This window comes from Macrotis lagotis, chromosome 8 (genome assembly GCF_037893015.1).
Source record: "Macrotis lagotis isolate mMagLag1 chromosome 8, bilby.v1.9.chrom.fasta, whole genome shotgun sequence".
In the NCBI taxonomy this organism is placed as follows: Eukaryota; Metazoa; Chordata; class Mammalia; order Peramelemorphia; family Peramelidae; genus Macrotis; species Macrotis lagotis.
In genome coordinates this window covers 72,361,922-72,388,429 of record NC_133665.1, presented here as the reverse complement: position 1 = coordinate 72,388,429, position 26,508 = coordinate 72,361,922, and the positions used below count along the sequence as shown (strand labels likewise).

The following is a 26,508-nucleotide window of genomic DNA, read 5'->3' as shown; positions in this document are numbered from 1 at the left end:
AAATTAAAATCCTTAGCTGAATATATAATGTATACATGTGTGCATATCATTATATACATGCCTTTACATATGGGTACATACAAACATATATATACATGTGTTTATTTTTGTTGTTCTTTGAACATTTTCCACATTTCTCTTGTACCTAATTCTTATGCCTTCAGCACTTAACTGTCTGTCACTAGCCAAAATAAATAAATACATAAATTTGCTGACTCCTGCCCAAAGTGTATCAAAATCCCATACCAAAACAATTTCTAAATATTAGTGACACAGACCTTTCAAAAAAAAGTCCCACCTTTTTGACATTGGTCAAGTCCCTTAACTTACCTGGATCTGTTTCCCCATCTCACAAGTTAAAAGGTGGACTAGATTGCCTCTGAAATCCAGTCCTGCTCTAGATCTATGAATCTTGTGATTTATCTTTTACAATTCTCTCTTTTACAGTTTTACAATTCTCTGCCAAAAAAAAAATCTTTTCCAAAATACTATTTCTTTATAATTATGATTTTAAACAAATTAAATTATTTATACTTGAATGGTAGGGTAAGAAAGGAATATTTTCAACTGAACAAAAAAGAAAATCAGTGCTGGGAGACTGATCAGAAAGATCACACTCTTCTTTGGATCTATATAATACACTGAGTTGTTAAAAAGCTGTTAGGTATTTATCTTCACAAGCTACTTGAAAATAACTGGGATTTCCTTTTACCAAATGCAACTTGCTCCAGGAGCTGTAGAGAGAGCTGAAGACTCAAGAGAAACATCTTTCTTGGCACATTATTGGCTCTGGTGGTATTCTGTATCTTCAGTCAATTTGGCATTATTTTAAAATGTTAGAATAAAAATCTTCTGAAATTTATTGTATCACCATCCCTCAATCCTTTAAGCCAAGATTGAATAAAATAAAGGTATGGAAAAATTCTTTCCCACTTTCTCTGTCTTTTAAGCAGAGGACAGAAACATGGCATTCTGTTCAGAGAATAAATATTTACTTATTTACAATATCTATTCATGAGTTTCAGTCTTACTATTGGATTAACTGTCAGTTTATTAGTTGTGTATCTTTTATTTGAGGCAACTCATAATAATAATAATATTTATTATTATTATTATGATAAAAAACACAGAACCAGACTTGCAGTAAAGAAAATTGAATTTCAGCTCTCTGACCCTGACTAGATCTCTTAACTCCCTTTAGTCTCAAAGTCCTTATTTGTAAATTAGACTGAATTCTTACCTCTACTTCTCTTATTGAGATACTGAGAAGAAAAACTTGGAAACCCTTATAATTGTGTGCTAGTATTAATGCTTTTATTCAAGTTAATCCATATCAGTATGAAGTGTTAAATAGGCTCCTTGAAGGCAGTGAATTAATTTTTCACTTTAAGTGTACTGAGCACAGAGTCACTAATGTAGTCAATAAACAAATATTTCCTGAGCCTCTTCTAGGTTCAAAGCACTGTGCTAGATAGAAAACATACAAATAAAACCAATGAAAAAATCTCTATGCCTAAAGAGAAATGTATATACTAACCAGGGACACAAAGAAAGATATACAGAAAGTAAGTATTTACTAAATCAGTATAAAAAGAAAAAAATAAGAAAGTTTAAAAGGGAGGGCACCAGCAGTTGAAGGGATCAGACATCATATAGAACAAGGATGGTGAACCTTTTTTGTCTCCAAAAGGCCATTTGGATATTTATAAGATCATTCGCAGTCATACAAAATGATCAACTTAAAGATTTACCTGCTATATTTGGTCAAACATTTAATTAATTCGCCCCTGAAAAGTTCCTAGATTTGCTGAATTTCAGGACTTGCCTGTACTTACCTTGGCAGCCCCAGACCAAATGATTTGGAGGTTCTATATGACCTGAAGGAGGATGGTTCCCACCCCTGATATAAAAGGTTATACTTGATCTGTACCTGGAAGGGAAGTGGAAAAATCTTCTAGTTCTGGGATTTGACCAGGACAAAGGAATGGAGACAAGGGATAGAGAAAGAGTGTGACTATATTGCTGAGTGAAGGAAGGGGGAAAATATAGGATGGAAAGATAGGTTAGAGTAAGATTCTATATTTGATTCTAAGGTAAAGGGATGCCACTGGAGTTAATATTTTGAATGAAGAAATGATATATGCACTTGAGGAAAATCACTTGAGCAGCATTGTGGTAAATAACCTGACTCAAGGAGAGATTTAAAAATTTGCAATAATCTATATACAAAATGTTAAGGGCCTTAAACTAAAGGGGTTTGCTGTATGAAGAGAGAAGGATACAGGAGATATTTTGTAAGGAACTATGGCAAGATTTGACAACTAATCAAATGATTGAGAAGAGCTTAGGATAACACCAAGGTTATATATCTGGGAGATTTTGGAGATTTAAATAATTGTGGTGCCTTTGACAGAAATAGGGACATTTTACAAAGGCATGGGTTTGGGAAAAAACAAAATGAATTCAGTTTTGACATGCAGAATTTGAGGTGTCTCAAAACTATCCAATTTGAATATTAGTGATTGATGTAGGATTAAAATTTAGAGACCTAATTATAAACATCCATTATTCTTTTTAGTTTATTTGTTTTATTCTTGTTTTGCAAGGTGATGGGGTTAAGTGACTTGCCCAAGATTACACAGCTAGGTAATTATTAAGTGTCTGAGGTCAAATTTGAACTCAGGTCCTCCTGATTCCAGGGCCAGTGCTCTATCCACTGCGTCACCTAGCTGCCGCTAGAGACCTAAAAATAACAAGATGTCTCAAAAGTCTGAGTGCTGGGGCCACTGGGTGAGTTCAGAAATTTACTAGTTGTGTGACACTGGCCAAGTCACTTTACCCCAGTTACCCAAGTCTTAGTGCTATAATTTTAGGCTTTTATAACTTAAAATTGCAACACATTTAGAGTACTCTGAACAACTATCTCTATCTAACTATATCTCTGTGATATTGAATATACAGATATGCACATATACATATATATGCATATATATTTGAAGACAAAGAAGAGACACAGCTATATCTATATCTGAATCATTAATAGAGAGATGATAATTAAAGCAAAGAGAGAGATTAGGAGAGGAAATTATTGGAGAGAGATGACAGAGATTTTTGGGGGAGGGCCCTCACAGTTAGAGGGCATTATCTGGATGATAAAAAAAAAAATTAAAAAAAGGCATCAAAAAAGAATGATTGAACTGGTAGGAGAATCAGATTGTAGTATCACAAACACCTATAGAAAAGACTGAGTATCCAGGAGTCAAAGGTTTAGATTAAGAAGAATGAAGATTGAGGGGAAAAAAAAAACCCTAAGATTTGACACCTAAGAAATCACTGACAACTTTGAAGAGTGCAGTTTCAGTTCACTAATGGGGTCAGAAGTCAGATCCCAAAGGATTTAGAAACACAAGTGAAGGCAGAATTAGAGGCATTGAGTAAAGCCTGTTTTCCTAAGAATTTGGCTGAGATCGAAGGAGAGATATAGGATGATAGCTTGAAAAGATGAAAGAAATTTTTTGTTTGTTTGTTTTAAATAATGAGGAAAACCTATATGTTTAAGGACAATAGCAAATAAATTAGTGGATAAGGAGAAATTGAAGAGAGAGAATTAAGAGAGAGATTATTAAGATTGCATTTTGCAGGAGACAGGTTTAGGATCTGCAGGTGTACAGCAGCTTGGTTGCTCTGTAGATACAATGTCAGACTTAGAGTCAAGGAAGACTCATCTTACTTAATCACCATGTGGCTCTAGGCAAGTCACTTAGTTCTGTTTGTCTGTTTTCTCATTTATAAAATGAATTGGACAAGGAAATGGCAAACATTTCCAAGGAAGTCCCAAATAGGGTCATGAAGAGTCAAACATGACTGAAAAGAAGTGAATAACAATACATGGAGAAAGGGATGGCTTTGCAACCCTTATTGCAATACCTTATTTCTGGATGTTGGGGGAAAGGGAAAGAGAGTGAGGGATATTATTTCTGAGACGAAGATTTTTGAGATGAAGCAAAAGGGAAATAAGAGAGTTCTGACCAAATTGTTTAAAAATAAAAAAAAAAAAAACAGGAGAAATCTTTGGCAAAGGTTTTCTCTAGGGAAAAGAATGAGAAATCCTCCGCAAAGGTTTTCTCTAGGGGAAAGAATAAGCTTGAGGAAAGAAGACAAAGTCTAGATAAACTTCAAGAATCAATAAATATTTAAGTGCCTACTTTATATCAGACACTTCTAAGGATACAAAGAAAGTCCTGCCCTCAAAAAACTTCTAATGTTCAGGAGGAAGTCAATATGTAAAAAGAAGATGGAATGGGAACATAATGAATGAAGTTCTACTTCAGGATTGTACAGGCTTGATTTCATTTTGTGGGGTGATGGTTTTCTGGAGAGAGGGAAGTCCAAGAGAACCACAGCAAGATGGAAAATTATAGGTGAATGCCTTTAGAGCCCTCCCTAAAAGTGGGAGGATGCAGGAGGAAGAGTCTGTCCCCCAACCAGAGAGAAGGAGGAGCTCCAGAGCATCAGGAAAGAGGAAGCCTGAGTTTCAGAGTTAATCATCATCTTGGAGATAGTTTTGTGTCACTAGGTGGATAGAATACTAGATATGGAGTCGGAAAAGACCAGGGTTCAAATTCAGACTTAAAATACTTACTAGAGTTGTGACAAAGATGAATGAGTTTTAAATTTATTTTTCTATAGTAAATGATTAGAAATCCCCCTCTTCCATAAAGCCTCCTATTGCCACCCCTTTGTTCTTGAAGAAAATCATGACATCGAGGAGGTGATGCCATGACAAGCAAGTGGTTTTGAGTGAGGGGGTGCTGTGCTAAGTCATCAACCTCACTTTCACTCCTGGGGTCATCTGGCTCTAGTGGCCATATGTGAATCAGCATGACTGGAGATGCGCCAGGATGCCAAGCAGTCAGGGTTGAGTGACTAGCCCAGGGTCACCCAACTAGTATGTATCAAGTGTCTGAGATCAAATTTGAACTCCTGGGCAGGTGATCTTTCCACTGTTACCACCAAGCTGTCCTAACTGATCAAATTAGGGATCAGAGAGGAGTGGGCCAGGTCCAGTCCAGATGCCAAGAACCATCTGGTAGTCAAGCCAATTAGCATTTGAAAAGAGTACTTAGTGACCTACTCCCTTAATGGTAAATACAAAACTAAGACTCACTTTCTAATTCTTCAATAGGACCTCAGGCATAGGGTCTCCCTTTTACAGGAATGCTCCCTTCCCTTCCTCTCTTCCCATTTCTGCCTGTGTTCCTTCTCCCATCCTACTTTGAAGGTTGTACCCATTGATAGGATTAGTCTGAGGTCACATTCAGATCACATCTCCCAGGGGACATCAGAAGGTCCTAGTACTCACATTCACCGAACCTTCCCACACAAGCTAATGTAATTCTTGATTTAGAGAAATATTATTAAGTGGGCTTGTTAATCTAATTCTTTTATTCTTTTTAATTTTTATTCTTTCTTAAGGACAAAGCCTCTGATAACTTTTGTCCTTGATTAGGACAGACTCTGGGAAGGCTAAAACTTTTATTTTCAATAGGCCAAAACTCAATGGGGACCTCTCCTCAATTTTCGGAGTTCCATTTTTCAGTTGTGACTTCGAGTGAGTCATTTTAGCTCAGTTTCCTCAAACCTAAAAAAAGGGATAATAATAACACTAGTTTCCCAAAGTTGTTGTGAAGACCAATGAGATTTTTTTAAACTTAGCAAATGCATAGAAGGTGCTCCATGGATTATTATTATTAATAATAATAAATATTATTATTAATATTATTATTAAGCAGCTCTGAGATAAATTTTGAAATGAATGTCCTTAATACTCTCCTTAACTGATGAGGATATAGGTGGAGTTTTTCAAAGATAACCCTCCTGGAATTGAGTGATAGGGGGATTGGGTTGATGCTGTTTGTCCTTTCTCTAAGAGTAAAAGGATTTAAGAAAAGTGATGACATGACTTGTAAATGAATTGGATATAAGTGAGAGAATGTTGTACAAAGTCATCACCCCTTTCTCCTCCAGTGGGGAGATATTGATCTGAACACCTGGAGATGGCTCTAAGGCAGCTTTTTAAGGTAAGGTCTTTCCCAGGTTCTCTTTGACTGAGATCATGCCCATTCAGTGATTAAGGCCAGATAAGAACTGAAGCAGAGAATAGTCCCTTTTGCATAGTCAAAAAAAAAAAATCTACCTGAGAAGATCCTCAGGGTTTCTGGCCAAAAGAGAAACAATGGCTATTTACATTCACTCTGAACAATCTGGGCCCAAACAATGACCAAATTGGGCTTGGACTGGGACCTACTCTAGAGGAATCTATGTGAGAGAGCCTGAGTGATTTGGGTTTAAGGGTTGGACCTGAAGAAAGAAATCTGGAATTCCAAAGATATCTTGTCTGCTTACAGCAATTTATATTCCATTGGGCAGAGCTCCTGCTGGTAAGGGTACGATACTCTATGTAGACAGAAGGAAAGGAAGGAGGAAAGAAGAGGAAAGAAGAGGAAAGAAGAGAATGGGGAGAAAGAGGAAGAGTAGGGTAAACTTCATAAGAAAGAAAAGAAATGAGTTTAAGAGGGATGCCTTTTAGGAAGGAATTGAGTAATAGAAGGTGTGGTCAAGGGAATTTCATTGTTTTTAATTAGGGAAATAGAACACTGTGTGGTTGAGGTACTATGAAGGAGTAGATTAAGAGATATATAGAAATTAAAATTTTAGAGGTCAGGGAGTCTAAAGGAGTAGCAACTTGAGTATTGAATTTCCCTAGTAAGAAGGACAGGAGTTGAGATGCAGAGGACTTTGGGCAATCATGTGCTACACTCCTTGAAAGAGGAGGGAGAAAGACCTGGGGAACCATTTCAAAGGAGGTAAAGGTGCTGAATGATGGTGATAAAGGAATAATCAAGTGGTAATGAGGGGTAATGAGTATTTTTACTTCATCTAAAGTGCCACTGTAATGATGGAGGGTGGTGAAGGTACATCTAGAGGTAGGATGGAAGACCAAGGAGAGAAGATGTTTGGAGGGTGAGTAGGTGGAAGAGAATGTGAGAGAAAAGAAGTCCAAGATGAAGGAAAGTTTTTTCACAATGAAATGAAAATTAAAGAGGGCATAGTGGAAGAAATGAGCAGGGGTAGAATAAGAGATGGCAGCTAGGTGGTAGAGAAGATGGAGAACTGGACTTGGTGTCAAGAAAACCTGAGCTCAGATCTGGTCTCATAATAGCTCATATTATTCTGGGCAAAAGTTTACTAAAGTAAACTGTAAAAGGAGGATAGTAGCATCTACTTCACAGAATTGTGAGGATCAAATGAGAAAAGATTTGCAAAGCATTTTGCAAAATGCCACACACATAACGGATTCTAAATAAATGCTAAGTCTTATTAGATAGGGACTATGGAGGAGGATTGGAATGAGAAGACAGGAAGTTGTGGCTAGAGAGGTTTTTTTTTAATTTTTTATGTGGCTAGTGATTTATTAATAAAGGAATAAAGAAACAGGTGGTGGAAAAGTGTTAGTAATAGGGATAACAGTATAAATGACATGATCAACTATCCCTTAGGGAAGGTACATAATAAAGTTTCCAAAATAGACTGGAGTCTAAAAAAATCTAAAATAGTCTAAAACCTTGCTCCTGAAATTCACATGATTTTTTGTATAAAGCATATTTTACTAAATATCATTTTAAATTTTGGTATTCAATAAGTTAAGCATAATCCAGAAAGCATCTCTGACCATTCTTCAAAGCTTTATGTTGAGCTCTGGAAAAAATAGAATTTTGTCGTAGCAGGACCCATAGTCTCACAAGTTGATGACCTAGGTCTAGGAAAAGTTTTAAGTACAAGACACTCTCCTAGGTGCAGGGAATACAAAGGCAAAAATGAAAAATCTTCCCATGTGGCATGTATTGATAAGGGTAATGAAGAAGATTACATGATAAATGAATGTCCTGTAGGCATGAACTTTTAATTCATACATGTATATTTTGAACACACATAGAAACACTACCACTCCCAATCTCTCTTCTCCACCCCCTAGTGCAGTCCAGACAGTTAGTAATGAAGTCAGGGAAATATTAGTACTTCAGTAATAAGTTAAATCTTACCACAGTTAATTGATTGCCAATTTCATCATTGATTCAGCCTCTGGATAGATCAATAACAATATACAGCACTGTCCAAGCAGACCACAACCACCCACAAACATTCTATCTCCATCAACTTTTGTCCCCAGACTCTCAACATAAATAGGCTACTTTCAGTCTACAATATGTTAAGCTTATTATGGAGCTGCAACCTTCCTACTCCCTAGGATTTTTAAATACCCCCAAAGAAATGCTTTCTGCCACTCCTCAGTTCCTGTTCTCCACAATAGACATTCTGAGAAGACTCTCTCAGTCTTGATAAAGATCATAAGTTCAGTCTACCTCCTCTTCTTTAGTACACCAATCACCTGACCATGTATTTGAGTTGTTTTGTACATTGACTTCAGGATGATTTAGGTGGTTTTATAAAAACAAGCAAGTTCACAGGAAACTATGTAGTGTGCTGGATAAAATACTAGACCTTGAGTCAGGAAGACTTGAGTTTACAATGTGATTTTGACTAGAGATGACATTAACTAAAATCCTACCTTCTACAGGAACTCTTCTCCAGCCCCTCTTAATTTCAATACTTCTTTCTTTTAATAATGTCTTATTTATCATATATATATATATATATATATATATATATATAGCTTGTTTTGCTTATATACCTATATTTATGTGTATATGTATATTTTTATACACATACATGTGTTTACATATATATTATATATATAGATAGATAGATAGATTATGTAGATAGATAGATATATTATATATATATATAGATATACATATTTGTGTATATGATGTTTACTGTTTTCTCCCCCATTAGATAGTAAGCTACTTGAGGGCTCCTGGTTTTTGCCTTTTTTCCCTATCCTCAATGATTATTACATTATCTGGCATATAATAGGAGCTTATGAGTATGGAAAGAATTTAACTTGTTTGCCTGTATTTCTTTAACTGTAAAATAGAAATAATAACATAGCCTGCTTCCTTAGTTGTTGTAAGAATCAAATGGAAAAGTATTGTAAGACATTTAGCTCAGTAGCAAGCACATAGTAGGCACATAGTATGCTAAGTAATAGAAATTTACTATTAAACAAACAAAACAATTGACTAATCACTGAGAATTCTCACAATTCTTTGTCACACAATTTTCAAGATGTACAAAAGGTGGGGCATCTAATTTGTGAAATACTTAGACAGTTCTACTCACCTATAATGAATAATTTCTTAAATTCATTCTTACAATAATTTCTTAAAAGTACATTGCATTAGATTGTATATCTTGTCAAGTAATTAGTATTGTACTTGTCAAATGTGAATGAGTTTTAAAGATATTTCTATAACAAATGACTGGAAATTTCCCCTATTTCATATTGTCTCCTATTGATCAAATTAGGGATCAGAGTACCAATCAAGGTACCAAGGTACTTCCTGATACTTTTGAAAAGAGTACTTAGAGAAGACTCCTTTCTTAGAGAAGGCTTACCTTCTAGACCCATAGGCAGATCTTCTCTAGGTCTTCTAGATTCTCCTTCCATTAGAATGTGCCTTCCTTTCCACCATCCCTTTCCTGGGTTTCCTTCTAACTCTTGCCTCCTCCCATCCTATGTTGGGGGTCATAACCATCTTTGATTAGATGAGCCAGAGATGATGCCATTGCTGCTGCTGCTGCTGCTACTGAATGATAATGATGAAGATGTTGATGTTTGTTCTTCCTTCTCAAAAAAGGGACAGAAGGGATGTTTTGGACTGAGCCTCCAAATGGAGGGTAAATGCCTATTGGTGGAGAGGTCTGACACTTGGGCTAGACTTCCCTCCAGCAGGCTAGGTGAAGATTGCAACTTAGTATAATATCACTAAATGTGTGATCAATGTTATTCAGTTTTCGCTTTTCTTTAAGACCATAAGATTCTTTTTTTGAGGAGTTTCCTCAATAGTTTCCTCATGCTTCTATAGAAAAGTGATTTGTTAGTACATATGAAAAATTCCTGACCATTATGACCATACATTCAAGTACTAGAATGAGATAGTACTTTGCTCTTTTTTTTCAGTGCATTTATCTAAATCTGGACCATATAGGGTATGCTTATTTGTTAAAACAGAAGACTTATTTAAGACCAAATACAAATAACAATGAATGTTAACTGACTTAATGTAATGTGAAATCTCAGCTACAACATTCATACAAATGATAATTTAGCCTAAGTGCTTTTGTGTTCTGCTATATAGACATTGCTTGGCAATTTACAGGATAATTGCATATAATGCTACTAAACAAATTTGTTTTATTTTGCACTGAAGCTGCCTTACCACCTCTTCAATGTGCTAAGAATATTTTTAATATATGCTTCACATCAAAATACTCTATGGACAGCTGCTTAGTATGTTGAATATTTAGCAGTTGCTAATGAGTCTCCCCTCAGCTTATCAATGTCCAATTTTCTATTTTTACATTGCATAATTGACCAGAATCTATAAGAAGTCTTTGGAAACCTTTGCAGCCTACTATGACCCTCAGTGAATACCTTCACCTACTCTAAAGTGAAACCTTTACTATTGCTGACTTATAGGCATGCTCAGAAACATTTTCCATCTGGATATAATAACTTGGAAAGCAGACTCTGGAATCAGGATCCATTCTTTGTTGGTCATAATTACTTTCTTTGCTGATCTTTTTAAAAGATCTAATGGTAATAATGTTTATTAACTGGCAGTTTTAGATCATTTATTTCCAACTCTGAGTAGCCTTTAACTTATAATTAGAAACTGCTTTGTTTGTGTGGGCTTTTTTTCAGATTTCATTCATATGCATAACCATTTTGATGATGGCCCAAAATCCCAACTTTGCTGGAAAAACGTTGATTTAGCTTTTATGTCCCTTCTTTTTATTTTTCTGTTTTCAGTCCTTCATTCAATTCAGTTGTAGGAAGAATGATTATGAATAATATGGTCATGATGTCAAAACAGTGCAAATTATATCCTGCTGCCATCTGGAATAGTGAAAATAAAAGCTTTATTTACACTGTTTTTGAAATAATAAACTTTATTTCCAGCCATTTGTCTTTAGTATCTGTAATGTCGAAAGGAAAATGTGTCTAATTTGTTTTCTTATGGTTCAGTTTTATTCTGAAAGGTAGTTAGTTGACTCAGAAGCATGGTGGTGTTCTAATGATTACCAAATGTCATTTTTCATTCCATGACATTGATTATCTCTGACCATTCTCTATCCCAACCAGTTCAGACCCTCACCTCTACTTACTTGGACTGTGGTAAAAGATTCTTGACTAATCTTGGTGTTTCCAATGTCTTCTCTCCCCAATTTATTCTATTCAAGTATAACATTTTATTAATATTAAAGTTGAATTTGAAATTCCATAGGGCAAATTCACCAAAATGCAGGATTTTTTCCTTCTTAAAGAATTAGTCAAATGCTTTTAATGCACATGATAGAACCACTGTAGAAGATTTGCAGAAGTACTTGGATAAATATATTTTTTTAAGAAAGATTTATTTATTTTGAGTTTTACAATTTTCTCCCCATTCTTGTTTCCCTCCCCTCACCCTCCACAGAAAACATTCTGTTAGTCTTTACATTGTTTCCATGGTATATCTTGATCTCAGTTGAATGTGATGAGAGAAAAATATCCTTAAGGAAGAAAAATAAAGCATAAGAGGTAGCAAAATTACATAATAAGATAATGGTTTATATTTTTTTCTAAATTGGAGGAAATAGTCTTTGGTCTTTATTCAAACTCCATAATTCTTTCTCCAGATATAGATGGTATTTTCCATTGCAGATAGCCCAAAATTGTCCCTGGTTGTTGCTCTGATGGAATGAGCAAGCCCATCAAGATTGCTGTTAGAGTGTACAATGTTTTTTTCTGGTTATACTCATCTCAGTCAGCATCAGTTCATGCAAATCCTTCCAGGCTTCCCTGAATTCCTATCCCTCCTAGTTTCTAATAGAAACAATAGTGTACCATCACATAAATATACCACAGTTTGTTAAGCCATTCCCCAATTGAAGGATATTCACTAAATTTCCAATTCTCTGCCACCACAAACAGGGCCACTATGAATATTTTTGTATAAGTGATGTTTTTACCCTTTTTCATCATCTCTTCAGGGTATAGATCCAGTAGTAGTATTGCTGGAGCAAAGGGTATGCACATTTTTGTTGCCCTTTGGGCATAATCCCAAATTGCTCTCCAGAATGGTTGGATGAGTTCACAGCTCCACCATCAATTTGTTAGTGTCCCAGATTTCCCACATCCCTTCCAACATTGATCATCATCCTTTCTGGTCATATTGGCCAGTCTGAGAGGTATGAGGTGATATCTCAGAGATGCTTTAATTTGCATTTCTCTAATAAGTAATGATTTAGAGCAATTTTTCATATGATTATGAATCACTTTAATTTCCTCAACTGTAAATTGCCTTTCCATATCCTTTGACCATTTGTCAACTAGGAAATGGTTTGTTTTTTGGAAAATTTGACCCAGTTCTCTGTATATTTTAGAAATGAGTCCCTTGTCAGAAATACTAGTTGTAAAAGTTGTTTCCCAATTTACATTTCTTTTGATTTTGGTTACAGTAGTTTTGTCTGTGCAAAACCTTTTCAATTTAATGCAATCAAAGTCATCTAGTTTGTTTTTAATGATGTTCTCCATCTCTTTCTTGGTCATAAACTGCTTCCCTTTCCATAGATCTGACAGGTAAACTACTCCTTGATCTTCTAGTTTGCTCATAATATTGTTTTTTATGTCTAAATCCTATATCTGTTTTGATTTTATCTTGGTACAGGGTGTGAGGTGTTGGTCTAATCTAAGTTTCTTCTATACTAACTTCCAATTTTCCCAACAGTTTTTGTCTAAGAGAGTTTTTTATCCCAATAGCTGAACTCTTTGGGTTTATCAAACAGCAGATTACTATAATCATTTCCTGCTGTTGCACCTAATCTATTCCATTGGTCCACCATTCTATTTCTTAGCCAATACCAGACAGTTTTGATAACTGATGCTTTATAATACAATTTTAGATCTGGCAAGGCTAAGCCACCTTCTTTTTTCACTTTTTTAAATTGAATCCCTGGAAATTCTTGACTTTTTATTTCTCCATATAAATTTACTTACAACTTTTTCTAACTCATTAATTTTTTTTGTAATTTTGATTGGTAGGGCACTAAACAAGCAGTTTAGTTTGGTAGAATTATCATTTTTTTTATATTAGTTTGACCTATCCATGAACAGTTGATGTTTGTGCAGCTATTTAAGTCTGATTTTATTTGTATGAGAAGTGTTTTGTAATTGTTTTCAAAAAAAGTCTTTTAGTCTGCCTTGGCAGGTAGACACCCAGGTATTTTATATTTGTCTATGGTTACTTTGAATGGGATTTCTCTTTCTAGCTCATTCTGCTGCATCTTGCTAGTCATATATAGAAATGTTGAGGATTTATGAGGGTTTATTTTATATCCTTCAACTTTGCTTGCTAATTATTTCTAGTAGTTTTTTTAGATTATTTTGGGGGATTCTCTAGGTATACCATCATGTCATCTGCAAAGAGTGAGAATTTTGTTTCTTCCTTCTCAACTCTAATTCCCTCAATTTCTTTTTCTTCTCTTATTGATGAAGCTAACATTTCTAATACAATACTGAATAGTAGTGGTGATAATGGGCATCCTTGTTTCACCCCTGGTCTTATTGGGAATGCCTCTAGCCTCTCCCCATTGTATATAATGTTTGTTGTTGGTTTCAGACAGATACTGCTTATTATACTGAGGAACAATCCATTTATTCCTACACTCTGTAGTGTTTTTAGTAGGAATGGGTGCTGTATTTTGTCAAAAACTTTTTCAGCATCTATTGATATGATCATATGATTGGATAAATATCTTACAAGAAAAGAAGTTGTGTAAGGGCTATTTCCATTGGTAGAAATAGTATCTATTGACATATTGAATTCCAAGTATGAACAAATTATCTTTAATCTATACCTGCTTACAGAGGTGATAACAGTTCCTTAGTATTGTTCTCTTTATAAGGTAAACTTTGACTCTCCATCATTGGATGTGCAACAGATTATTGGCTGAATTTTATTAAGAAACTGCCATTACCCAGAATGTGATTTATCTCTGACTCATCTGTCATGATCTGCCCCTGTCTCATGTGAATGTGAGGAGATAAAATTATCTACTTTGAAGAGTCATATTGTGCTGTCCTATCTATATCATATTTATACCATTCATAACTTTTATAACTTCTTCCAGCTAGGCCATTTCTTCACCTTTCCAATTAGTATCCTTTTTATATAGAGAGTATTATCATTTTAAATAAGTCTTTTTTTGTATTTTTTTAAAGGATTGTGTGAGTAAATAGAAATAATAGAAGTCTTTGTATATCTCTTTTGATCTCATTTAAGTCATGATCATGTGGAATTTTTGCTGAAACTAGATCTAAGGTGCATATAGCTGGTGCAGTGGATAGAACATGAGCCCTGGAGTCAGGAGGACCTGAGTTCAAATCTGATCTCAGACACTTAATAATTGCCTAGCTGTGTGACCTTGGTAAAATCATTTAACCCCATTACTTTAAATGAAATTTAAAAAAAAGTAATTAAAATTGATCTATACTTGAGATTTTATTGATGAAGGCAACTCCTCAAAGAAGCTCCCTCAACCAGTGAAGACTGGAACCTGGGCCTGCAATTTATAGACTTAGAAGAGTTGTTTAGGGACACTGAAAAGGTTCAGTAACTTTCCTTGGATCACATATACACTATATTTGAGAGATAGGATTTAAATCAGGTATACATGACACCAAACCTTGCATTCAATAAGGTCATGCTACATCCCTCCTTTTATCCGAGTTGCTTTGTGCAAAATAAGTCTTCTATAATCTAAGGAAAGCTTTTTTAAATTGATTTTTGAGGACTAAAAACAGTGTGATCCTCCAAATTTTATTGGAAGCTAATGGAAGCAAATTATATAAAACTTAGATAAAATTTTCATTTGTACTATTTGAGTTATCTTACACCCTGAATACTGGACTCAAAGAAAGTAATATACTTGCTTATCAGCTTTGAAGAACTCATTTAGAAATAAAATTCTATCATATAGAGAAACTATAAACTATAAAATTTCAGTGTGAGAGGGCTTGGGCATAAATTTTCCTCATGTTTCCTTAATTATTATGGGTCAGTTTGAATTTGTACTCGCAGGATAATGTCATTCTTAAGAATCTTCTAGTCAATTCTGGGTTTGAGTGTGATAGAGTCATTCGAATCCCAGATTTTGTATTCATTGATATTGATCTTTTGAATAAAAAATATAAGGTCTTTTACTCGTAGTTATGTAGCATAATATGCTCTATAAGTAGGAATATCTACTATATTTATCCTAAATATTATTCATAAATATCCTAAGTTCTCATTGAAGATAAATTTCACTCTCATGCAAGATACTCCCTTTATGTCTTGCCAATAACATGCATTATTATAGGTCTTGTTTACTTTAAATATGTGAGAAAATATTCCCACACCACAAATATATCTTGATTTTTTTTTTTTGTTTTGTTTTGCACGGCAATGGGGTTAAGTGACTTGCCCAAGATCACACAGCTGGGTAATTATTAAGTGTCTGAAGCTAGATTTGAACTCCTGACTCCAGGGCTGGTGCTCTATCCACTGCACCACCTAGCTACCCATATCTTGATTTTCTTAAAGAAAAGTGAATGAAACTTGTTTGCATCATCTTCAAGATTTTAATTGCCAGTTATTGGAGACATACTTTTATTCTGAGTCTTTTGCTCTACTTACTGATAGGAAATAATAATGGACTCAGTAGGAAGTAATTTCTGATTTTGTTGTTGTTGTTGTTTCTAGTTGCTCACCAAGCACATAGTTATTCTAAAAGTAGGATAATGGTAGTGAGAAATTAAATTTAATTCATTTTACTAGATAATTATTAATTTAGGTGCTGGAATAGGAAACTAAATTCTGAATCATAGAATTTTAGAGTTGAAAGATTTCTTAGGTGTCCTCTATTTCAATTTATACTTGAAAATAAATCTCCCCTTCAGCATACTTCATTTTGTGTGTGTGTGTGTGTGTGTGTGTGTGTGTGTGTGTGTATGTTAAATAAGACCTCCCTTGAAGAAGAATCTGCATTCCAAAGCAGCCCATTTCATTTTGGGATGGTCATAATTGTTAGGGAACTTTTACTTACATAAAACCTAAATTTGTCTCTTCCCAACTTCTATTCATTGCTCCTAGTTATAATCATAATAAATAATAATAAATTTGGCAATAATAATAATAATAATATCTGATCTTTAAAACACCCATAGTATTTGAAGAAAGTAAATATGACTTCCATGACTGCTTTTCTCCAAATTAAATATCACACATATTCTTTCACTTAATAATATGACATGAAGCCACGTTCCTTTATTTGCTTACTAGTAATTGCTCTTTTGTTTACTTATATTCCTCCAAAAATGTGGAACCCATAACCGAATTCATTTCTATATAGATGTGATCTGATCAGGGTAGTATACAGCAGTATAGCTATCTAATCTTTGTCCTAGATACCCTTCTTAACATAATCTTAGATAGCATTAATTTTCTTGATGTTCTATATTTTATTGCTGCCTCATATAGATTATAAAGACTATGAATTCAGAAGACTTTCATTTAAACCTTGTTTCTGCTGTTTATAATCTTTGTAACAATGGGCAAATCATTTATCCTTAATGGATTTCAGGTTATATCTACAAAAGTAAAGGATTTAACCAGGTGGCTGTTTAAGTTTCTTTTGTCTCTAAATCTATGGTCTTTAAACATTGCCTTCAGGGAGTTTCTTTTTAAATTGGAGACAACATGTACACGAGTAAATATAATACAAGGTAAAAATGAAGTAAAGAAAAATTCATACATAATCCTTAGAATAACTTTGAAAAGGGCAAAAACACTTTCAGCTAGGGGAATCAGGTAGAGATGACCTCAGGAAGTTCTCTTTGAAAAAAAAAAGAATTCAATAGATGACTGTAAAGAGTAAGTACTATGCTGACTTGAGGAAGCCACCTGGCTTTATTTCTATCATGATTTTTGGAATTTTAGCTGGTATATTAGCCCACCCATGACAAAGAACATTAATTGATACCCTATCTAGATATGACCAACAGAATGTCATCTGAAGTCCTTATTTTATGCCACAGGAATTCCATTCATTTCTGAAAAAAGGAAAGCTAATAGAAAGTATAATATTGAATCATGATCATATCTTACACATATTTGACCAATAAATGATCTTCTTCACAATTACAAGAATTAAAAATCCATCAGATTTAGAACTGGAATGGACTTTAGCAATCCTTCATTCCAACCTTATCCAGCTTGTTCTACAGGTGAGAAGACTGACACCTTGAGAGATAATAACCTTTCCTAGGCTCTCTTCTACAATAAACAGCAAAGCTAGGATTCAAACTCAGGACTTCTGGCTTAAAATCTGTGACTTTTCTCACTGTTCTATATTGTACTTGATGTAATTGATGATTTCCATCTGTTTAGTTTTTAAAAAGAGTGCTTGTTTCAACACAAACCCCCCCCAAAAAAATAATTCTTTGAAAGCTAGTTTATGAAGGAGACATAAATCACCTTGTAAAATGACTCATGTTGGTATGTTGTATGGCTAAATGATAAAGTAAATGCCAGACCCACAAAGCAAGGCAATACATTTGGCAACACAGGCAAGAAGTGTTGGTCTCTCATAAAATCAGAGGAAGAAAAGGAAAAAAGAACTATTCTTAAGCTAAAAGAGAGAAAGGATGAAATTTAGGCAAGAGTTACTGCTATTCATTACTTGCTTCATTTTAATAAACATTTATCTAATCTAAGAGACAAAATCAGACATAAAATGATTAGGGAGCAATTAGCTAAATTACAAATTATACAAGCAGAGAAGTTCAGAGAAGAGTGCAGCGGAAGATGAAGGTTGATTAAAGTAGTTAAAGAAGACTTCTTGGAGAAAGTCAATAAGTAATTCTTGAGTTTGCGCATTTTACCAAGAGGTCTCATGGGAAATTGCAAAGAAAAAAAAATCTATGAATGAATCTTGTTGTCAAGGAGTTTACAAAAACAATAACAAGGTTTAAACCTATTTTAAGTTATGGGGGCTTAATTTTCTTTCTTCCTAAAAAGTTACCACTTTTTATTTATATCTTATTGTTTTCATATCAGTCTTGCCCAATCTCCAGTTTGAACCCCCTTTTGTGATTTAAAACAAAAAATAAGCAGAAAATTACCTATTTATTTGAAATCATATGCAATGTTCTTCCCTCATGTTCTTCCCTTAACTTTTGTCATGACAAAGGGAACTTTTTCCATTTACTTTCAGGGATCTTTTTTGAACCACATAGATCTTTTTCCAATTCTTTCCATTTATGTAATTATTTTATTTTTCTTCTTTTGATTTGATCTATTTTCTTCTATATCAGTTCATACAAATCTTCTCAGGTTTCTCTTAATTGCTTTTATCCATAATTTCTTGCTATGAAGTAAAAATCCATTACATCCATATACCATAGAATTGTTTTTTTAAGTCGGTCTTTCTGAGGTAAAGCACTTTTTTTAATCATAATGCTAGACCTAACCTATTTGATGTGGGCTCAGAAATAAGAGGAATCACCAAATGTTTGGTATTTATTGAAGTCATCAGTGTTTGTAAAACTTCACATTCTTTGCTTCAAATTTTCGAGGATCATTACATCTCACTTTCCAAGTGCCTTTGCCAGATCTTTGGAGGGAAATACTTGGCTATTGATAAGCTATGGATTTTTTTTTCTGTAAACTAAATTGATGCTAATCCAGAGGAGACAGCTGAAAATATGGTACCAGAGTTGATCAGAATAATCCATTAATTTATTCAACAAATATTTATTAAGCTTTTTGATTAAAGAGCATTACAAAGCAATTAGGTGGGGTCCACTGAAAATTAATAGAGAGGAACCATTTTCTTCTTTTACAGCTTATTCTCTCTTTCTAGTCTTAACTGGAATTAGTCTCTTCATCTGTTCTGTGCTCTAGACAAAATGGACTACTTCATGCCCCCCCCCCAAACATATACTTTTCCAATCTCTCTATTTACCTGACTTCTTGCTTTTTTTGTGTTTCTCACTATCTCTTTTTAGCTGTTGAATTACTATCCACCCATGAAAATAAAAGAAGCCTTCTCTGATAGCTTCTTCTAATAAGTGCCTTCTCCCTAAGACCTAATAACCCATTTTGTTTTGTGACTAACACACTTTCATGCCTTATTATAATTTAATAATTATCTGTTTATGTGTCTTAACTCCATACTAGCCTAGAAAATCTTTGTCAGTAGAGAGGGGAGAATATGCTAACTAAACTTTGTAGCTACTTCAGCAATTAGTTCAGTACATATTAGGTGCTCAACAAATATTAGTTTAATTTGAATCTCCATGAAAGCCTACAAAATTGTTCCATGATATTTTTCCTCTATTGGGAATTCACATGATTCATGTTGCTTATTACTTTTCAATAGTTTCCCATGCAGGTCAAGACATTGACAAAAGTTTTACAGCAATGAGAAGTTAACAGAAAAAAAAATGCTGACACACCTTTCTATTCTTTCCTTTAATGGAATTTGTAGTCTAATATCAGGATATACCATTAGGACACAGAACAGATTCAAAGAATGTGCTCTATTTCCAGGTCTATTGTAGCTGCCATTCCAAACAAAATATGTATTACTTATACGATTCACTAAGCACAAGTACAAGTAATCTGCCCTTTAATGGCCTCTCGAAATGACAGACCAAATGGCTTTGTGAAGGTCAAGTCTGATTTAAATTGTTGATGAATTAGTAGCTAATTCAGCATGATTGAATATTAATATGGAACAGTGGTAAGTAATGCAGTTTAAAGCTTAATGAGCACATTAATGAATAGGACAAAATGTTTTTTTTTTCTTTTCACCTCATGTAGAAGTTTAAAGTTACCAGTTTGTTGATGATGTGTTAATTTTTGATGGCAATCCTTCCCTCCTTCTCCACCCACTTTATGTGATCAAATATAGCAATATATTGATTGGACCCCCCAGTCTCCAGAACCCAGACATCTGAGAATCTGTCAAACATGATGCTATCAAATAGTGGAGATACTTTTGCATAAATCACTAATAAATTTAAAGGGGGAAAAAAGCAATTAACATCTTATAAACTACACCCACTGAGATAAGCATTCCAATTAGAAATTTCATTATTTCTCCAGTCCGTTTTATGTAGAATACTGGGTTTTATTGCCAAATACCTGACAGCCAAATTGGAAACAAGCCACAACTGTCAAAGTATAACAGCTCTGACTATTTGAATCTGTTACATTGTGATGTTTCTCATGAAAATTTAATGAAGAGGGTGCTTTGAAAGAGGTTCTGTGCATAAGGGGGACTGATGGAATTTAATTACCCTTATTAAAAATAAGAAAGGAAAGCTCTTTACATACTCTATTCTATTAGTATGCAAGATAGATTATCTTTGTTGTGCACTTGTGTATATGAAAAAGGGACTCTGGAGGGTTCTTTATGAACCTAGAAGGGAAGGAGAGGTCATGCAAATGCATTAGAGCTGTTTTTTTGCATGTCACAAGTCAAACCTTGTCAGTGATTCCCAAGGTAAAGACTTCACATCTTATAAATGGTTATTAAATCTAAATTTCTTTGGTAAGAACCTAAAGCAAGTGGTCCAACAATCTAAGCCTTTGACACTTGCTACTGATTGGTGGCACTTAAAGAGAGATGCAAATCCACATGAGAAATAGTGAGGACTAGAGCAATATTTATACACATTAATGCTGCTAGTGATTAAGTAGCCTCGGGGAGACAATAGACACTGAGAAATCACAGTAACATCCCTGAAACTCTAAGGTGTTGTTTTGATATAACTGTATGGGCTTATCAGTGCTTTTAAAATAATTCAGTTTGATTCAACAAACTTTCTTGTGAAGGTAATCTTGGTTATGTCCATGGAGTATAAATTCTGGTAGGTCCCACTGAATTGAAAAGGCTTCTAGGATGGACTTGACTATTACAATGTCTGCTTATTCACGGGCTAACCTAGCTTGGTATGGAGAGGAAAGTTATCAACAAAAACTTGGATCCTAAGTGATTGTATTTTTAGAGATAGTGATCCATGAATTAGGGAATGATAGAAAATAACCTTTACTCCTGGACGCTTCCTTCTAAGTCATTGAAGAAGGCAGAATGGTGAAAAGTTGCCACAGGAATCACTTATTTGGTCTTTCGGCATTAATTTTTACTACAATTTACAGAGCTCTGTATTAGGCACTGGAGGAGAGAAAAAATATAGGGTTGCTTGCCTTTGCAGAGTCTACAGTCTAATATGGTACAAAATATAGTCCAAATGAAGGCATAAAACATTTAAATATGACAATATAAATGATAAGAAGGAAAATTACTATTTGGATTCTCCCCCCCCCCCCATTTCATGAGAACTTCAGGGCTTAGGCACATAGAAAAGTATTAATAAGCATTTTATTATATTTGATTGATTTTGGTTTGATCTTCAATTGTTGATTTATTGATCTGTGCAAAGTCCAGACAGGAAAGGATATTATCAGAAAAGACTTCTTTGAGGAGGAGAATTGGAATCAGGCTTTATAAAAATTGGGGAGCAGGGAAAAAATCAGGTTAAACAAACAAAATCTATAAGCTTTGCAAAGTCTCCTTGAAATATTCCTCAGTTCTAGGTGAAGAAGGTAATTTAGTTGACATTGGACTACTCCAAGTAAATTATTTTTATCCTTTGAAGCAGTATGTGTCAATAGCTGCCAGGCAAGATGCTTGATAATATAGCTTGCATGCTATAGCAACTATTGATCTTTTTTCTCTTTTTTCAAGCAATATTAAAGCTGCTACATAGATGTAAAAACATTGACAAAACCTTTATGGCCATAAAGAACAGTCTGATAAAATTCAAATGGAATAGATTGTTATTATTAGCATAGCCAGCTTTCCCTAGGTATCCCTCTCTGCTAATTCTTGTATGCCTTGAAAAGTAGGCACTGGTTAGATTCATAATTCCAGAATAATTTCTCACTCTTGTCCTTGAGGAATCAGAATAGGCCATTAGGATTGAGCACTAGATTTAGAGTAAAGGGACTTGGGTTGAAATCTTCTTTTACCTCTAGCAATGTTTATGACCTTGAGCAAGTTACTAAACTTCTCTAGGTTTTAGTTTTTTACATCTGTATAAAGGGGAAGAGGGTTAGAACAGATTAGTGACATCAAATTGATATTATAAAGGGGCCATTAAATTATATAAGGATTCCAGCTGCCATGTATTGACTTAGAAAAAACTACATTAATATTTTGTATTCTATTGTTATCTTTATTCATTTTGTTAAATATTTCTCAAATGCATTTAAAATTGATTCAAACTAATAAATAAATAAATAAATGAATGAATGAATGAATGAATGAATGAATAAATGAATAAATGAATAAATTGGTTCAAACTGAATTCTACAGTACTGTAGGCCACAATGTCAGCTGGCACAGTATTGAACACCTCAAAAGTTCTTAGCTCTAAAAACAATGATCTTATAATTCTCTCTAAACATATTGTATGTATGTTAGGCCATTCTTATTTATAGATTCCAGAGGAGCTATTGTGCTTTATAAGGACTAAAATATTGTAAATGAGTATAGTATATGATCCATAGGACCAAATTTGATTGTTAGGTTATAAAGGTCCTTTATTTACAAGGTCCTATAATATTCATTATTACTCTGATTAGAGTTATTTGGGGATGAACTATGGAATAAAACATGTATTTCTTTAGTCCTTTCAGTTTGCAGAGCATTATAATATGAGTCAGCACATTTGCCTTATTTTTTAAAAAAAATATTTTCTTGCTGTAATACCCCTTACCAAAATTCCTTTTAATAAAGAAAAATTGTGTATGCAGTATTCTCTACCCTTAGATTTATTACTTTACCTAGAGGCAGAAAGTGGGCATCCCCATCATGGAGAAGGGGAATTCTGGGCACAGAGAAAATGTTCTGATCTTTTGGAAACTTTGGTTCTTTGGGTTCTCCATTTCTTAAGCCATTTTGTACGTTTTGGTCATGTATTTTAGGAAGATAAAGTTTTTATTCAATGATCAGGATAGGAAATTCAATAAATATAGAACAATTCATCTCTAAAACTGAGGCTTGTTGAATTGAATTTGTTGAATTGTATATATTGTCTATTTGTTTGTGTGTTTCAGAGGATCAGATTCCCCGTGGCTTCCCTACCATAGACATGGGTCCACAGCTAAAGGTGGTTGAGCGTACTCGCACGGCCACCATGCTTTGTGCAGCCAGCGGTAACCCAGATCCAGAAATCACTTGGTTCAAAGATTTCTTACCTGTGGACACAAGTAACAACAATGGACGCATCAAACAGTTACGATCAGGTAGGGTCTTGTTACTGTTTCAACTAACGCCTAGAAATTTTTCCCCCCCTTTCACTATTATTTTCTTTTATTTTAATTTTAGGTAATGATTTTTCTTCCTCTTTTCTTCTCTGTTATTTAATGTGTTGTCCATTTCTGTGATGTTGTCATAGCCTGTTTCAGAGTCTGTCTCTTTCTCTCTGTCTGTTCTGCAGCTTCTGTTTACTCCACATTGCTCACTGCTGTGACTGTATTTTTTAATTATTTTTTAAAACTGCTCTTTGGCAGTATTTGGTGGATCCATTTTCTCTTTCTTTTTTCTTTCTTTCTTTCTTTTTTTTTTTGACAAATTTGTTTCAACATTGGACTTCATTCAGAACTTGCAAGGAGTACCAATGATTATTTCCATTAAAATCCAAAACTTTCATTTTAGACTCTAAAAATAATTTAATAAAAAAATGTGGTTTATGCTGTCTTTTCCAAAGATTAGCAAGTTTGGACACAACTTCTTTCTTCTCACCAATACATAAAACATAGATCTTTTTTTTCCCCATGTGTAACCAGATTTATTTTTTAAAGTTCTTTTATAACCCAAATATAAGGGGTCTTTTCCCCCTCTGAACAAGGATTTTCTAACATATTAGCCACAGTAGTGTGCGCCCATGTAAAATCTTTTTGAACCCCTCAGTGTCTGGATCTACAGAAGCCTGCTTTGGTGTAGACTCCAGCTTTTGCTACTTGCTCTTTCTCTCTCTATCTTTGCCCGTTACCCTTCCCCAGTAGTCCTTCCTTCCCATTCCCTATCTTCCCAGTCCCCAGGTTTATTCTTTTGTTCTCTTTAGATTAGGGGGGAGAAAAGATAATTCTAAATTTCTTAAGTGTTAAAACCTAGCCCCAGATAATGTCACTGGGACTTATAATAAGCTGTTACCTTGGCATTAGTAATAATAATATTGGTGTAGAATAGATCTTAACTGCCTGTCTTCCCAGAATTCTCAGCCTTTGACCTGTCCTGTGATGTTAAACCGTCTTGTTAATTGACTCTTTGCTTGTTGTCAGCAGAATTGTATAGATTGACCTGTTAATGTAAATTAAGAATTAATTATTCACATGTGACATAGATTATTTAGTATATAAAGCTTTAACTCTGAAAACTTATGTGCCAAATTATAAGGAATATAATAATATTTTTATGCTGTCTTTCTTCTCTCCGTATTTAAATCTCCAGAATCTATTGGTAAGTGCTTAGTTCTGAAGCGCACTTCACCCCCCACTAATTTCCATATTCAGAATATTATTATAATATTATTAATTATTATTATTATTATTAAAATGCATGGCATGCATTTTACTAACAGTCAGTGTAGTCACCAGATCTCTAGTGGCGCGCACATGCACACCTCCACAAAAATGTTGTTGTAGAAACACTTGTCTAGCAGAAACAATACACAAGTATCACATAAATGTAGTACAGAAATTGCATTATATAACCTCAAATGCAGTGTTTGTTTTGAGATAGTTTTCAGTATATCCTCTATAGTATATATATAGCTAGATATATATATATATTTACATATATATATATACACTTAAATAGATTATCCAATTTTTTCTGAAAAATTATTATTGTAAAGTCTTTTTAAATGCATATGAGGCCTATGCAATATATTTCTAACCCTATGTAGATATAACCTAAGATCAAAGAATTCAGTTGCTAATCTTGAGACAGGCTATGCTGCCTATTGGGCCTTTTGCCTTTCTGTGGTACAATGCAACTTGCTTTTATAACCTAATAATAATATCTAATATATTCCTGTTTTACCAGTATAGTAATTCAAGTTTCTTTTTAAGACCTTATTTAATTCTGTAAATCTAATTTGATTCTTCTTCCAAAGCCCTAGCCTCCTTCTTCTCGTACTAATGCTTCTTCTTTCTAATCTTATTTGCATTCATATTATCCACCCAGGTGGTACACCAATAAGAGGTAAGAGTGCTGAACTAACGTTCACAGAATGATCTTACTCATTCTTTCTGTCCTTTCATCCTTCTCATCTTTGTCCTGTTTAAAGAAAACATGCAAAAATGTCCGTCATCTTTATTTCTTCCTTTGTCCTGTTTGGTTATGATCAGTGACTCTCATCTTGTGACCTTTAATTTTCTTTTTTCCTTTTTTTCTTTTGTTTTGTTCATTTGAAAAAAAAAAGATAATTTAATTTGTGATATGCTTCAAAGAAAGCATATCCAGGTCTTTTGGCCATAGACCAGTCACAGCGTACCATCTGTCCCTCTCTTTATTTTTTCTTTTTCTTCTTCTTTTTCCTTTTTCTTTTTTCCTCTTTTTTTTTGTCCAACTGGAGAAAAAAAAAAGATCATTTTTTTTTCTTCCTTAGCTGTTCTTGTTCTGGACCAAAGCCAGGGTGGTCTGGAGAACAGTTGCAGACATGCAGAAGACATCCTGGAAATATCTTCTTTTTGTCTTTATCTTTCAAAAGGGTTTTTGATTTTGTTCTTCGATTCTTTTTTCTTTAACCATCATCAAAATAAAAAAATAAATAAGAAGACTCTCCCTTCCCCCACCTGATCCCACTTTCCTAAGATGTGACAGCAATGCTTCTCCCCCTTCCCCTTGTCCTTTTTTTTTTCTTGGATTTACTCGTCTCTGGATTTTTGTATCTTCTATTCTTCAGGCTTTGGAAAACGTTGATGACTCAGTATTCTTGGTGGTATGTGGTATTGCTGGCTTTTGATACTCTGATGCAGTGTTTTCTTGTTTCATATTTTTCTTGGGGTTTTGTGACACCACACTGCTAATCCCACTGGTGGATTTTGATGGGTGTCTTAAGGGGACCTTCCTGAGGTTCTCGAGCAGTGGTTGGTTGGTTCTTCCTTGTTGGCCTAGACCATGCTTTTTAACTTTTTTTTTGTCTTCTAATTCAACTACTCT

The 26,508-nt window shown here is 34.3% G+C and overlaps 1 protein-coding gene across 4 annotated transcripts in view; it reads left to right on the top strand.

The window, feature by feature from the left end:
* Window positions 1-26,508, top strand: part of PTPRD (protein tyrosine phosphatase receptor type D) — a 604,004-nt gene that overhangs the window by 354,001 nt on the left and 223,495 nt on the right. For all 4 annotated transcript variants that reach the window (XM_074197507.1, XM_074197506.1, XM_074197505.1 and 1 more), the window contains exon 5: window positions 23,397-23,585. In XM_074197507.1, coding sequence (XP_074053608.1) covers window positions 23,397-23,585 — 189 coding nt within the window. The remainder of the gene's footprint in view (window positions 1-23,396; window positions 23,586-26,508) is intronic.